This window comes from Panulirus ornatus, chromosome 55 (assembly GCF_036320965.1).
Source record: "Panulirus ornatus isolate Po-2019 chromosome 55, ASM3632096v1, whole genome shotgun sequence".
Taxonomy (NCBI): Eukaryota; Metazoa; Arthropoda; class Malacostraca; order Decapoda; family Palinuridae; genus Panulirus; species Panulirus ornatus.
The window spans coordinates 23,849,438-23,864,623 of NC_092278.1; the positions used below are offsets into that span (position 1 = coordinate 23,849,438).

Below are 15,186 nucleotides of genomic sequence, written 5' to 3' on the forward strand. Positions count from 1 at the left end.
TTGACCAATCAAAGCAGGTCCCACTACATGAAATGGTACTTAACCACCCTTATGTGCCCTGCTAGTATGCTCTCACGAAATGAAGAAGAGAAAAAAGAAACAAAAGTGCATGTGTGAAGTGTCCTTGACTCAACAACCTGACAGAACTCTGGCATCACCAACACCTTCTGTCCACATTCTTGACATGTTTAAAGATATTCCTCCTCACACTAAGACACTGCCAGCTGTGGTTTGATAACTGTTATCTCACAAGTCACAGAATACAAGTATATATGGATCAAGGAATGGGGTAACTTTAAGCAAGTCGTTATGCAACCATACCTCCTTCAGTGCCCAGTGCTGGATCAGCACAAGCAGATAGTGCCTATCATGGTGTCCCTGGTTGAGCATTCCTACGACAAGGCCATTACTAGCGTGCGGGTCATTAACAACCAACCACCTGCAAGGAAGAAAAAGAAGACTGCAATTCGTGTGAAAGGAGTAAATTTCTTTTATGAAGACGAGAGTATCCAGGTGGTCAAATGGATAGAGCTACTCTTCTTACTTGGGACTGATAAGGTGTTCCTATATGATCTGAGTATCCATCCTAATGTATGCAAGGCCATGTACTACTACTAGGCACAAGGACTAGCACATGTCACATAGTTAACCTTACCTGGTGAGCAGCCCAACCTTCTTGAACTCATAAATTTGTATCTCAAAAGTGAGAGAATCCTATGTAGTTGTCCTTGATATAGCCAAACCTTCTGAAAGGATGTGGCATTGGGGATCTCATCTCTTAAGTTATCTCATGCACCTCAGGAAAATCTAGAGTTAAGAAGAATGAGCTATGTAATTTAAATGTTAACAAATGTTATAGATTACCAGAGATTGTATATTTGTGGACAGAATGCCAGAAGTACATGTGTGAGTGAGGCAGAGAGAAGACAGCTACCTGGGTCAAATGAGTGCAACTTGACAACAACTAAAGTGCTGACTCACAACACAGCTGTCACAAACCCTCCTATTACCAAGGCAGGTGGTACTGGTAATATAGCTCCATGGTCGCTGGCTGCCTACCAACTACAACCTACCTCTGTCTGATATTAGAGGCCTAACAGTCTGAAGACACTTTACCAAGCAGTTTCTTAAGTTTGAACTAAAACCAATGATACTACAAGTGAATATATAATGTTTAACTATCAGAGGTGTGTATACATTACCTTATTCAAAGAAAATAAAACATTTTTCAGAAAAATGCATTTATTAACTACGGTGACATAATCCAAAGCTCAGATTAAACTAGTAAATCTGCATTATACCCATTACCTGAATAACAACAGAAAATGACAAACAGCATAAATGAAATAGGTAAGCACTTATGCAGGCATCAGTCATCCTACTGCACAGACTAAATCCTAACACCACCGCCCATATACAGGAGGGTACACACAATTACTAATTACTCTTGCATATTAAGCCTCCTCATAAACATACTCCCTCATTGTCTACTTTAAGAGATGAAGAGAAGATGAAAGACAAAAGATATCAATGATCAAGCATTCCTAAATCTCTTTCAAAACAATATTTCATTTAAGATATTCCTGTGCTGACTTTCTGCAGAAGTGTATGTCTTCCTGAAGCCTTACATATTCCTTTAACAGATCTTGAAATCTTGGATCAAGTCCACTGTAGCTCTTCATCTCATGCTTAAGTCGTGTCAAAGCTTCATCAGTTTGTGTTCTGCGTTCATCCAGATGAGACGAAATAAGTTTCAGTGCTGGTACAGATTTGCTTGTATATGTGTTGACAAGGATTTCTAGTTCTATACACCTAGAAAATTCACATATCTTAGAAAGTTACATTATAGCCTGTAAACCAGATATACATTAGTGTGGCCTTTATATACAAAGATTTTCAGTAAAGAAGATTAAGCCTTAAAACAACTAAAACAATCAACACACACAATGTTGGCTGTACAAGGATTAAAGGACACTATTATACCAGAGGAATCTTAAGGCATGAGTCCCTCTCCTAGATGTGAAGCACTGTAAACAGATCTCAAGCAAAATAAATCTTTTGCCTAAAAATTTTAGTTTCTTCATCTGAGACAGCTAAGAGCTTGACTAAAAATTTTGTTTTGGGAGGCAGTAAATTCTTAATCAAATTCCTAATGCATAAGGTCTATCTGTCTATATCCCTGATGCCTGTTTCCTTCTGGAACTCCTGCAAGGGGGTGGCCATAGCAACAAAGTCTTCATAACTAGTGACCTCCAGTGCATCAGGTAACACAAAATGCTCAAAGAAAAGAGAGTTTTGTATTAAGAAAAACCAGTTCTCTCCACGAAGTAGCCTGCAAGCTAATGAAAATCTGTTTTCCTCTTCGGAGAGTCAATAGCTTCCAACATCCCCTATTCTAATGTAGTTTATAAATCTAACCTTTTGCAAACCAACCAAACAGTGGTTGCAGCACCAACTCATTCTAGAAGACCCATCCAGTCAGCTACCCCTTCCCAGTGATAATGCTATCATCCTGCCAACTGCCCAGCCACACAGGCTGACCACTACATAATTCCCAAGACAAGGATTTCACTCTGACAGTGACTAATCACAGAAAAAAAAAATTTTTCTGGCAGAAAACATGACCTTAGATGTGAAACCTACTTCAATTTGAGCAGTTGAACAGAGACTGTGAGAGTGCAGCTTGTTAGGTGTTGTGATGGGTAGCGAGACAATCTCTGTTTCGACATAAGTGCCTTGAGCACTTGCCCATACTCCAAGAGTAGAACATGCACCTGTAAAAGAAAATAATCACACTTAATTAATACTCTTCCTCTATCAGTCTCTCTCAGTCTCTGTCTACTAGTCCGACTCTCAATATGTCTGTCTATAACCCACTATCTTTAACTCATTTCTAAATCTATGTTCATATTCTTTCTCCCTCTAAAAACATCCAGAGGAAATTTAAATCACAGTAAAAGTGATATTCTAAGACCAATCTAGGACCATTATCAGGTGTGAGAATAATTCTTAATAAACTGAAGCAGCCTCATTATCCAGTAGTTCCAAGCTTTCTTATTCTGGTTTACTTTCACAAAAAGGCAGACAGGTATGATTTTAAAAACCCACAGAACTAAGCAATGGCACTGGGATTGATATGCTGTGGTATACAAGAGACTGAACCTGGGCATGTGAAGCAATGAGGGGAACCATGGAAATGTCTGTGAGGCCTAGTTGTGGAAAGAGAGCTGTAGTTTCAGTCCATTACATATGATAGCTTGAAATTGACCATAAGCAAATGAGGCCTTTCTTCATCTGTTCCCGGCACCATCTTGCTGACATGGGAAATGGCAATCACATATGAAAAAAATAAATAGAACAAAATGAATTAGATTCATTTGGTACACTGGGGAGGCTTGACTATGAACAGAACCATGGCATATGAAGTGGCAGGATCTGGTTTCAGCCACAGGATGGATAAATACAAATGAGACTGTTGGTCATTTATTTGCTCCTGATGCTATCTTGCTAGGATGGAGAAGCAGATGTGTATAAAAAGTCTAGGATTATGTCTACTAACTCAAGCAAAAGAACAAGTATATAATAAAAATAATTTTTGAAGTACAGTAAAATCTCCAGTCAGAAAAGAGGATAATACTTTTATCATTTGGGTTGTGAAAGACTTGAAGACTGCTCAACTGTGAAAAGAATGAAAGACAAAACGAATCCTAGGGAAGTGAGTGTCTTCAAAAACAAAGTATCATAATCTCATATGCTTTGGGAAATGGGGTAACATTAAATTCATGACCTAATGAAACCCACATATAACACAGCCAAGTAAGGGTAAAATGAGTTTGTGTTTGTATTGTGTATTCTGGATATGGACACAGTCATCTCTAGACCATATGATAAGCTAATTTTTAGCCTTGAAAGATAACATATTTTGTTAAAGGTAAAATGTATAAACTTTTAGTATCAATCTTTGTCCTAAATGAAATGAACTAATTCAATAACGTACTGTAAGAACAATATCCACTCACCTGCTGGAAGAGACAGTCAGTCTGTGTAATGAGATGCACAAGTTTGTTCCTCTCCTCAGCTATCTGCCTTTTCATGCTCTCCAGGTCTTCAGCAATTATGACAACATCATCTGGGTCATACTCAGAAAAACCTGTAATGAAAACATGTATATGTATATTAGTCAGCCTTACTCAGCATTGAAAATTAAATGAAAAGCACACCACGTTAAATGTGTCAGTGGTGAAAAGAATTTGCAAGAGGTTTTGGTTCAAGATGGATGGATTAAGAAAAGGATACATCTAGTTTTCATGGCTAGATTAAGAGATACAGATAATTCCCATGGCTAGATTAAGAGAGGAATACATCTAATTCTGTGGGTGGATTAAGACGGATTCATCAAATTCCAATTAAGACATGGAGACATTAAATTCCATACTTAAATTAAGACAGGGTTAAATAAAATTCCCAGGAATCAGTTAAGACAGGAATACATCTAATTCCATGGTTGGGTAAAGACAAGGATAAGCAATGTAGAGAATTTGCTTGGACATTTTTCTTCAATCTTTTGGGAAGTGCAGTATTGGTAGCCCCTTCCAGCAGATCTTTGTTCAGACTTAAAAATGAACATCATCCAAACAATGCAAAACTGTAACTATGGATCTATTGCCAAAATTTAAGCACATAACAGAGCAGTACACACCTTTGGGATCCTTAAATGATGCAATCTTAATCCATTCCTGTTCAAGTCTCTTCTCTAATATCTTGACAAATTTCTTAAGATGATTATCAGACATGAGGATCTCAGCTCGTGCCAACAAATGTTCAGTGGTTATGCCAAAGGCCGTGCACTATAGACAGAAAAACAATGTTATATACTACCTGCATACTGAATGCTAGATATCAAAGATACTGCTTTTATTTGTGTAAGAAATGTGTCTGCAAGAATCATACTGCTTTTATTTGTGTAAGAAATGTGTCTGCAAGAATCAATGAACTGTTGAACTGGCAAATTTCATACATGTATATGCACCTGTTTGTTCGTGGCTAGTGCTTCCAACTGACTCTCACAGCTACCTTCACTTGACATGTGCTCGACTAACTTCAAGTGATCCTGTAGCTCTGACACTATCAGTGCTTCCAACATCTCTTTCATGTCCTGGTTTTAAAGGAATCTATTAGCAAAAACACATGATATGATTTCAATATGATTGTAAATGGTTTGTAAGTAATTACTCTATGTAAGTATATCCCTGGAGGTCTCTTTTTTCTATGATACCTCAAGAGGACCTAGAACCCATTAAAAAGATATCTGCAATGTGTGTACACAACAATCTTAATTTCACATGACACTAACAGTAATAAGGTGAGCTAATAATGCAATCCTATCCCTAATAACATTGTAAGTAATGCCCTAATCTATAATCTGCTACATCCAAAATGAAAATATTAGGTACTCTCAGCTGTTAAATCACGTTAAAATCGTTTTCTTTTCAAAGTGACCATTAAGTAGCAACAAAACTGAGAATTATCTACTAAAAGTGAAATGGACATCAAATGAAAAGTTCTTTGATGTCTTGATAAATGGAAACTATTCCATACATCAAGAGTCTCCTGAACTGTAATAAAACCTCCATAACTAAAATTACTGTAGGCAAAGAAACTGTCGTTACATCAAAGTGATATCCCTTAACCATATTTTTTCAGAAGTGTATTTCTAAATATCTAAGTCCCCAGAACTCTGGTGTCAATAGCTTTACTTTTATCTTTATCTTTTATGACTGTCATTTCAAACTTAACAATCTGATTAAACTGTTCACATAAATCTAAACAGTAGACAGAAAGGGTTTAAGAACTTGCATTTGAGAATAAGAGACTGATGTTCCAGATTTTTTTATTTATGTAAGCTGAGACGGCATGGACAGCTGAGGCCCTAATCAAGGCCATCTCATTAATGTTTTATGTATATATATATACATGTGAAGCGTCTGGGGTAAACCATGGAAAGCTGTGTAGGTATGTATATTTGCCTGTGTGGACGTATGTATATACATGTGTATGGGGGTGGGTTGGGCCATTTCTTTCGTCTGTTTCCTTGTGCTACCTCGCAAACGCGGGAGACAGCGACAAAGCAAAAAAAAAAAAAAAATATATATATATGAAGAGGGATGAAGAATGTGTGGAAGGAGAGAACGTTATCTCGGAGATGGGTATGTTTGAAGGAATAGTACTTCCAACAATGTTATATGATTGCAAGGCATGGGCAATAGATAGGGTTGTCCAGAGGAGGGTGGTGTTGGAAATGAAATATTTTAGGACAATATGTGGTGTGAGGTGGTTTGATTAAGTAATGAAAGGGTAAGAGAGATGTGTGGAAATAAAAAGGGTGTGGTTGAGAGCAGAAGAGGGTGTGTTGAAATGGCTTGGTCATATGGAGAGAATGAGTGATGAAAGATTGACAAAGAGGATATAAGTGTCAGAGGTGGAGGGAACAAGGAGAAAGCAGGAGACCAAATTGGAGGTGGAAGGGTGGAGTGAAAAAGATTTTGAGCGATCGAGGCCTGAACATACAGGAGGGTGAGAGGCGTGTAAGGAATAGTGTGAATTGGAACGATGTGGTATACCAGGTCAATGTGCTGTCAATGGACTGAACCAGGGCATGTGAAATGTCTGGGGTAAACCATGGAATGGTCTGTGGGGCCTGGATATGGATAGGGAGCTGTGGTTTTGGCACATTACACATGACAGCTAGAGAGTGGATGGGCCATTTTTCGTCTCTTTCCTGGAGTTACCTTGCTGACACAGGAAACGGTGATCATGAAATTAGAAATATATATAAATATTATCCCATGGGATGGGGAGAAAGAATACTGCCTACATATTCCCTGCATGTCATAGATGGTGACTAAAAGGGGCAGGAGCAGGTGGCTGGAAATCCTCCCTTCCTGTATTACATTCCAAATGGAAGGAACAGAGCAAGAAGCCAAGTCAGGAATTTACCCTCTAAGGTTGTCATCAATTCTTCATGCTCACGTGGGAAATGGTGAGCATGTATGAAAAAAAAGTCCCAAGATAACAATTCAAATTTGACATTCCAATGCATAAAAAAACTTTAACTAACCTTTGTTTCTTTCTCTTTATTTGTGGACTCTTCACAGAGAACACTGTGTGTGAGACGATAAAGTGTGGCTTCCTCAAGGTATTTCTGCCTATAAATGTATATAGAAAATAAAATATTTCAGCAAATTGTAAGTAAGAAAAATATTTATAGTCAACTGACTGATCCTAGCTTTCTGAGATGGCATTGCTATTTATTAATCTTAAGAATGAGTCAAGATTTTATTAACTTGTCACCTGCACAAGCACCCTTAATCTTAAGGAGAAAATGAGTTCACAGTTCAGAGAGATATTTCTAGCATACACAAAGATTATATTTTAAGTTAAATTTTTATATTTTCTGTTTTTTTCTGAAGTTACAGGAACAAGTTCATTACACATATTTCCTAACTTCAATCTTACCTTACCTGAACTGCTATTGCTATTCAATGTATAAAGTATTGTTTGGTGTTTGAATAAACATCAACAAATAAAAATGAATACTCCATACAGTTAAATCAGATAGGCAGAAACCTTAACAGGCAAGGCTACTGAACTACCTGTCAGTATAGCAAGGCTTTCAGTCAAGATGATTTGGACTTAAAACATTTGAGAATTGGGATACATTGATTGTCTTGCAATACTGTGCTTCAGCTTAGACACGGAAATGCAGAAATTTTTAACTATATATCTTTAATTTGCTTTTCTAAGTATTTCTCACATACATTCTTCAAAGCAAACACCTGATCTACACATCCTCTACCACTTCTGAAACCACACTGCTCTTCCCCAATCTGATGCTCTGTGCATGCCTTCACCCTCTCAATCAATACCCTCCCATATAATTTACCAGGAATACTCAACAAACTTATACCTCTGTAATTTGAGCACTCACCCTTATCCCCTTTGCCTTTGTACAATGACACTATGCACGCATTCCGCCAATCCTCAGGCACCTCACCATGAGTCATACATACATTAAATAACCTTACCAACCAGTCAACAATACAGTCACCCCCTTTTTTAATAAATTCCACTGCAATACCATCCAAACCTGCTGCCTTGCCGGCTTTCATCTTCCGCAAAGCTTTCACTACCTCTTCTCTTTTTACCAAATCATTTTCCCTAACCCTCTCACTTTGCACACCACCTCGACCAAAACACCCTATATCTGCCACTCTATCATCAAACACATTCAACAAACCTTCAAAATACTCACTCCATCTCCTTCTCACATCACCACTACTTGTTATCACCTCCCCATTTGCGCCCTTCACTGAAGTTCCCATTTGCTCCCTTGTCTTACGCACTTTATTTACCTCCTTCCAGAAGGATCTGGATCTGGAGAAGGCATATGATAGAGTTGATAGAGATGCTCTGTGGAAGGTATTAAGAATATATGGTGTGGGAGGAAAGTTGTTAGAAGCAGTGAAAAGTTTTTATCGAGGATGTAAGGCATGTGTACGTGTAGGAAGAGAGGAAAGTGATTGGTTCTCAGTGAATGTAGGTTTGCGGAAGGGGTGTGTGATGTCTCCATGGTTGTTTAATTTGTTTATGGATGGGGTTGTTAGGGAGGTAAATGCAAGAGTTTTGGAAAGAGGGGCAAGTATGAAGTCAGTTGGGGATGAGAGAGCTTGGGAAGTGAGTCAGTTGTTGTTCGCTGATGATACAGCGCTGGTGGCTGATTCATGTGAGAAACTGCAGAAGCTGGTGACTGAGTTTGGTAAAGTGTGTGGAAGAAGAAAGTTAAGAGTAAATGTGAATAAGAGCAAGGTTATTAGGTACAGTAGGGTTGAGGGTCAAGTCAATTGGGAGGTGAGTTTGAATGAAGAAAAACTGGAAGTGAAGTGTTTTAGATATCTGGGAGTGGATCTGGCAGCGGATGGAACCATGGAAGCGGAAGTGGATCATAGGGTGGGGGAGGGGGCGAAAATTCTGGGGGCCTTGAAGAATGTGTGGAAGTCGAGAACATTATCTCGGAAAGCAAAAATGGGTATGTTTGAAGGAATAGTGGTTCCAACAATGTTGTATGGTTGCGAGGCGTGGGCTATGGATAGAGTTGTGCGCAGGAGGATGGATGTGCTGGAAATGAGATGTTTGAGGACAATGTGTGGTGTGAGGTGGTTTGATCGAGTGAGTAACATAAGGGTAAGAGAGATGTGTGGAAATAAAAAGAGCGTGGTTGAGAGAGCAGAAGAGGGTGTTTTGAAGTGGTTTGGGCACATGGAGAGAATGAGTGAGGAAAGACTGACCAAGAGGATATATGTGTCGGAGGTGGAGGGAACGAGGAGAAGAGGGAGACCAAATTGGAGGTGGAAAGATGGAGTGAAAAAGATTTTGTGTGATCGGGGCCTGAACATGCAGGAGGGTGAAAAGAGGGCAAGGAATAGAGTGAATTGGAGCGATGTGGTATACCGGGGTTGACGTGCTGTCAGTGGATTGAATCAAGGCATGTGAAGCGTCTGAGGTAAACCATGGAAAGCTGTGTAGGTATGTATATTTGCGAGTGTGGACGTATGTATATACATGTGTATGGGGGGGGGGTTTGGGCCATTTCTTTCGTCTGTTTCCTTGCGCTACCTCGCAAACGCGGGAGACAGCGACAAAGTATAATAATAAAAAAAATAATATCTTTAATGTCTAAAAGTCTCTCTAATTAATGCATTCTATCATGATTTAAGTTATTTGGGTACATACCAAATATATTCGAATTTTTTTTACTGTAAAATACTATTCAATTTGCATCCCACTCTGAAAAAGCGTGTTCATTTGTGTTCACTGCTACCCTATTATTTAATGAATCCACAGTAAATGTCGGTAATTCAATAACCATGGATGCACTACAGTTGAAACAATTGTTGGATCAGGGAGACAGCTTATCACCCCTCCCTCTAACTCTCAGTAGCCCTCATTCCATTCCAACGCCACCTCAAGCTCTCATCACTGCATTTTTTGCAAATCTGTTGGTCACTTTCTGTATTATCTCTAATATGGCATTGTTTGCTGAATCAGATTAATCAGGGGCTAATGTAGAAAACCCGAAGGCCTATCCCTTTCCCTCCCAGTAACCCTCAGTCCACCCTATCCCATTTACAGCAAAAAACTTCATCACCATATTTTAGTACAGTACCTTCCTCAGTAAGTTCTCTTTAAATACTGTCATAATTACATCATGACAGAGTGTGGCATGTTATGTGGGTGGAAAGCTGTCATTTCAGGTGCAGTATAATCTATCCATAGGAGCCACACTGAGAAAAATTTGGTCAGGAGCATAACCTTCTCACATAACATGGGTTTCAATAGTTTGACTTATAACAGATTTTGCTCGTAACAGGCTGTCCAAAAATGTAATCCTAGGAGTGACCTTCCTTCCTTAACAAAGGAAAAATCTTGCTACCCATTCAGTATTACAGTACCTGGCATACTTCATGGAATGCATGGCATGTGTAAACTGTGTATTCGTTGTCTTGTGCACACCAGTCGGTGTGAGACGGTGACTGAGGTCTTCCAAGAGATGGCTGAGTTTTGGATATTTGTTGACATCATCTGGTCCAATGTACAACGGCAGGCTTCCACTCACTGTCAAAAAATCAAAATTTTTCTGTTTTGATGTACATTCTTAATGAGTTTCCCTAATTTCATACGTACAAGGAATTACAGCCATGATAAACTATGGAAACAACTACTTAACATCAAAGTTTCATCATGAATTACTGGGCAATTAACTTATAAAATAAATTAAAATCTTAGAAAGTTACTGATCATGTTTCCAATAAGCCCCCTAAATTTGACAATCTTCCAAAAGATAAATTGCTTTTGATGCCCACACTGTGATTACTTACTGAAGGTCTATATAATGACATCATGTTACTTCTACTACCTGTCAGAAGTACATTTATATGCTTTTACGTCCAGCTTCCATAAGTTACTTCTGTTATCAGTACCTAGACAATGTATTACTTGGTAAGCTACTCTGTCACATAATTACCGTGTGGCTGTAGGTAGCTCAAGTATGGTCAGTTTCCTCTTTTCAACTTTAAAGGTTTGGAAGTGTCAACTCTCATATCTTCCCTAACAACTATAGCACCCTTTTTTTTAAAGGCAAGTTTCCATTTCCTCTAAATTCTCAAGATATCTTTCCTCTTCCCTTACTTCCCTCTCGTTGCGGACGCTAGTCCTTAACTTGAACCTTTAAGATGAAGAAAAAATGAAATCATACCACATACATATATCATGTATATCACATAACTTATGTTAGTAGAATAAGTCGAAAGGGAACTCGCGAGACCCCGGTTGGTTGAGTGACTAACCTGGCGTTGAGCTGGTATCCTACCATGATGATCATCATAGTTGATTCTACGAAATGTATGAGGGGTCATGATATAAATGAAATGTCAAGTGAGAGAATAAGGCACTGGTCTTATCTATGGACAGAGGAGGCAGCAGTATGTCCATTACTTGACACCTCGGACAATATTGCAATAATCACTAGGGACGTCTTCATACATACTGGCATTTATACCAGAAGACTCAAATAAATACACTCCAATTCCGCCAACCATCTGCACAATTTGAGAAGTTAAAAAGATACTTGCACTGGTTAGCGAGAGCCTCGGCCGAAATGACAGGCGAGTGGGAACGATTCATGGTCCTCCTTAATGAACTCAAGTGTCTTCAAGTTTTGTCCTACAATACATCAGAAGCCTCGGCTGCCACGTTATGTTTTCAAAACATTACAGTCTGCAGTGAGATATATATTGTGTAATTCGTGTCACGTCAAGTTATAATGCTTCTCACGGCCTCGCCCTTAAAAGAGGCGCGAAACTTCCTATTTTATACAGGACTATTTCTTTTTTTTTTTTTTTTGAAATATCAGGGTGCCATATCTTTTTCTTTATCATTCGTCGAAAAGAAAAAAATCAACACTATCATTGCAGTTATGCACATAAGATATCAATGATTACTGACGATACTAAAGACAATTTTGAAACGGATGTATTAAGAGAAAAATTTATCTGATATCGACTTTTGACTGACATATCCAAATTCTTTAAACATCATCAGTGAAATAATGCTTTAATGAATACTCGTTTGTATTCAACAACATGAATAGATTTGCAAAAAAGGTTATACGTCCATATTTCATCCAGCTAGCGAACAGCAAAATAGTACTGCATAGCACATATTTTTACCCCATTTGTGATCACCCTGGCCTGTCTTATTCCTGTAAAGATCCACACGGTGTTTACTGTGCCTGGATCTTCCTTTTCTTGTATAAATCTAAATTCCTAAACACTAGTTTACATCATCTAGATTCAGTTGTGAATTCTTTCTAAAACACGAAGCACAAAAATCCTCTGAAATATGCAGCTCATCGGAAATTACATGGCCACAAGGCCTCCAGTTTCTCTACATTATTCAGTCTAACACTGAAAATTTCCTTTTGGGTTGGTATAGTTCAGTTTAGCTCTAATTGATATATATCAAGGCTGAACAGTTATTTCTATCTACAAATCAAATCCAACTGTCTAAAGATATTCGAAGACATCTTGGGGTAAAAATATTTTTTTAGAACATATTCCTTACAGAATAATAGCTCTCTTTTTGTTGGTCATGGACATTTGTGAACAAATGCACATTATGCGTTGCTTCTGGTGTCACTTGTTCAGGATGGTCGTTGCCTGGGGTCGCTCGCTTGATAACTACTGAAAATGCCGGAAGGAGTTTCTGCAGAACTAAATGATATATATCATTATATCTATTACCACTTCTTGTTTTTTTCATTAGAAAGACACAATGACACAATAAGATTTTGACACAGACTATGGTTTTTCAAAGTTTGATTAAATCTTAAAACCTAACGTTTGGTAATTTTATTGGACATATTAGTGTAAAATTCGAATACAAACTTATATTGAAAAATACATTAATCATCAGAATGTTATTGTTTGTTATAAGCCTAAAACCTTTAATCTGTATTTATATATATATATATATATATATATATATATATATATATAGATATATATTTTTTTTTTTTAGATAACTAAAAGTGGAGTGTTGATGTTTACTATAGTGGCGGTGTAGAGTACAAGTGACGTGATCTTAGAGGCCGAGGTATGAGGGAAATTTTACGTTTAAGACAATCACAAGTCATGTGAAGGCGCCGGAACTAGCCAAACTTCTTGTGAACTGTGCAAATAAACCAGGAGAAGCATACCGTAAGCGGGTAGCCTTGTTCGCTGCCTCACTGTTCAAAATGTTCGTCCAGTGCAGGACAGTGAAAGGACTTCTCGAGGGCGAACACTGAACAGGTAAAGAGGGGTCAAGTTCTCTGTACAGACTCGACTTAACAATAAATGAATATTAAAATAGAACCAGGGGTAAGTGTAAAGAAAGGGCACGGTGAATTTCGCTTTAGAAATCGACGAAAATTTGTAGTTGTTTCCTTGCCATAAGTGGGCTCCAGTGGGTCGTACCGTATTATGCAGACTAGTTTGTTTTCTTTATTGATAAACAGCAATTAAGCCACACTCTGAAATTGTTTTAGGGTACTTGGTGATTTTATTGATTAGTGTTAGTGTTATGTATAAGAATGCAAAAAGTTGCAGAGTTTGATGTAGAACAATATGCCCAATCCAGCATCATTAATAAAGCAGTATTAGGAAAGGTTATGTAATGGTATTCATTATTATTACTACAACAAGAATCCCTTTACAGGGGTTCCTGCAGCTTCAGTAGTAGGTAGATGATGGATTCTTTAGTGTAATGGTCAGTGAGATTTGTATTCTGATATTAAAACCTAGCTTATAGCATAACCACAAATGCAGACATATAAAAATAAGGTAGAAATCAGTTCTGCCCTTACGGAATGATGTGGAAAGTTTTTGTAGGTTCTCGTGTTTTGAAATATGATTTTACGTTTTCCCGCATTTGTGCCTTTTGTGCCATGAAGTTATTTATCTTACCCGAAAATTTCCAGTATTTTCAGTCACTATCAAAGGACAACACTCTACCTACTTATTCTCCGTAATGTTTTGGTGGTTAACCTCATTACTACATTCCACTCGTGTTGGTTGTCCCAGGTGTCCCTGGGAAACTACTGTCTACCCACGTGGAGCATATGTTTGAGCCATGCAAGCCTGCATCATTGCTTTTCTCTTCTCTTATTCTTAAAAGCCCTGATATTCATCTTGGTGATCTAGGACTGAGATTGGCAATTGACAGTAACATTTAAAGCCATTTTGGGTGGATAATGAACAGTTGTTGGCCAAAAGGTCAAGAAGTCGTGGTCATGAGACAGTGTCTGGTAAATAAACTTTCTCTGATGTAAAATGAAGTTTGAAAAATCCTGCATAGAATTTTGATTATAAGATATACTATTTAGATAGGGAAAAGTTTCACAAACAAAAATGACAATTTTGTACATATAACTTCCAGTTTAAAAAAAAAGAAGGGAATACAAAATTGGATGAAAAATTGTGTTAAAACCGGGATTTTATTGCCATTGCATTTCTCTTTGCAAAAGGTCAAACAGTAGGAATTGGGTTAAATGTTTAGTTTATTTGTGTACATTTATTGATATATTAAGGAACTTACTTATGTGTCTGGAATGATTTTGTAAAGTGAATCATCTGTTTCCTAGTATCATCACTGGAAGTAATTCAGTGATTATGTACTTATACCACTCTTACCAAGATTGGTAGTTTTTAAACACTGCATGGGCTGGGATAGGTTAGGTTATGTGCCATGTACTCCAGTTTCTGTTTCAGAGTCCTCACCATTTTTGTGAAACTTTTATGGTTGGTAACAATATATGAAACTAAGACCTACATGTAATCAAGTGTTCCACTAAGGGAAGCAAACTGTTTCATATGGTTTCATCACTGTATTGATACATGAACATATTCTGAAACTACACAGTTGCATTTTGGTGGTAACTGATACAGCCTGCCATATTGTATGTTTTCAGTTTTTGTATGTTTTGCCTTTAGTGTCTACCTGAAGTTAATATTCAGATTTTTTCATGATTTTGTATTTGTTTTGTACAATCACCCGCATGTCTGATGAACTTGGTTAGAGATCACCTTCAGT

General features: G+C 37.8%; 2 protein-coding genes across 4 annotated transcripts in view; one reads left to right on the top strand and one right to left on the bottom strand.

Annotated features, from left to right (window-relative positions):
* Positions 1 to 1,224: 1,224 nt before the first annotated feature.
* Positions 1,225 to 11,933, bottom strand: LOC139765577 (uncharacterized). 3 transcript variants are annotated; one of them, XM_071693157.1, is made up of 8 exons: positions 11,688 to 11,933; positions 10,509 to 10,671; positions 7,118 to 7,205; positions 5,018 to 5,155; positions 4,700 to 4,847; positions 4,020 to 4,150; positions 2,644 to 2,774; positions 1,225 to 1,812 (listed from the first exon to the last, which is right to left on the bottom strand). In XM_071693157.1, exons 1-8 carry the CDS (start codon positions 11,737 to 11,739, stop codon positions 1,569 to 1,571), a joined length of 1,095 nt encoding a protein of 364 aa, XP_071549258.1. In that variant the 5' UTR covers positions 11,740 to 11,933; the 3' UTR covers positions 1,225 to 1,568. The 3 variants fall into 3 exon arrangements, with proteins under 3 accessions (XP_071549258.1, XP_071549259.1, XP_071549260.1); XM_071693158.1 differs by having other exon boundaries at positions 5,030 to 5,155; positions 11,688 to 11,931; XM_071693159.1 differs by lacking the exon at positions 11,688 to 11,933 and adding an exon at positions 11,403 to 11,633.
* A 1,187-nt stretch (positions 11,934 to 13,120) lies between these two features.
* Positions 13,121 to 15,186, top strand: part of MED14 (mediator complex subunit 14) — a 47,505-nt gene continuing 45,439 nt past the window's right edge. The window contains exon 1 of the mRNA XM_071693160.1: positions 13,121 to 13,406. The gene's annotated coding sequence lies outside the window, so the exon portion shown is untranslated. The remainder of the gene's footprint in view (positions 13,407 to 15,186) is intronic.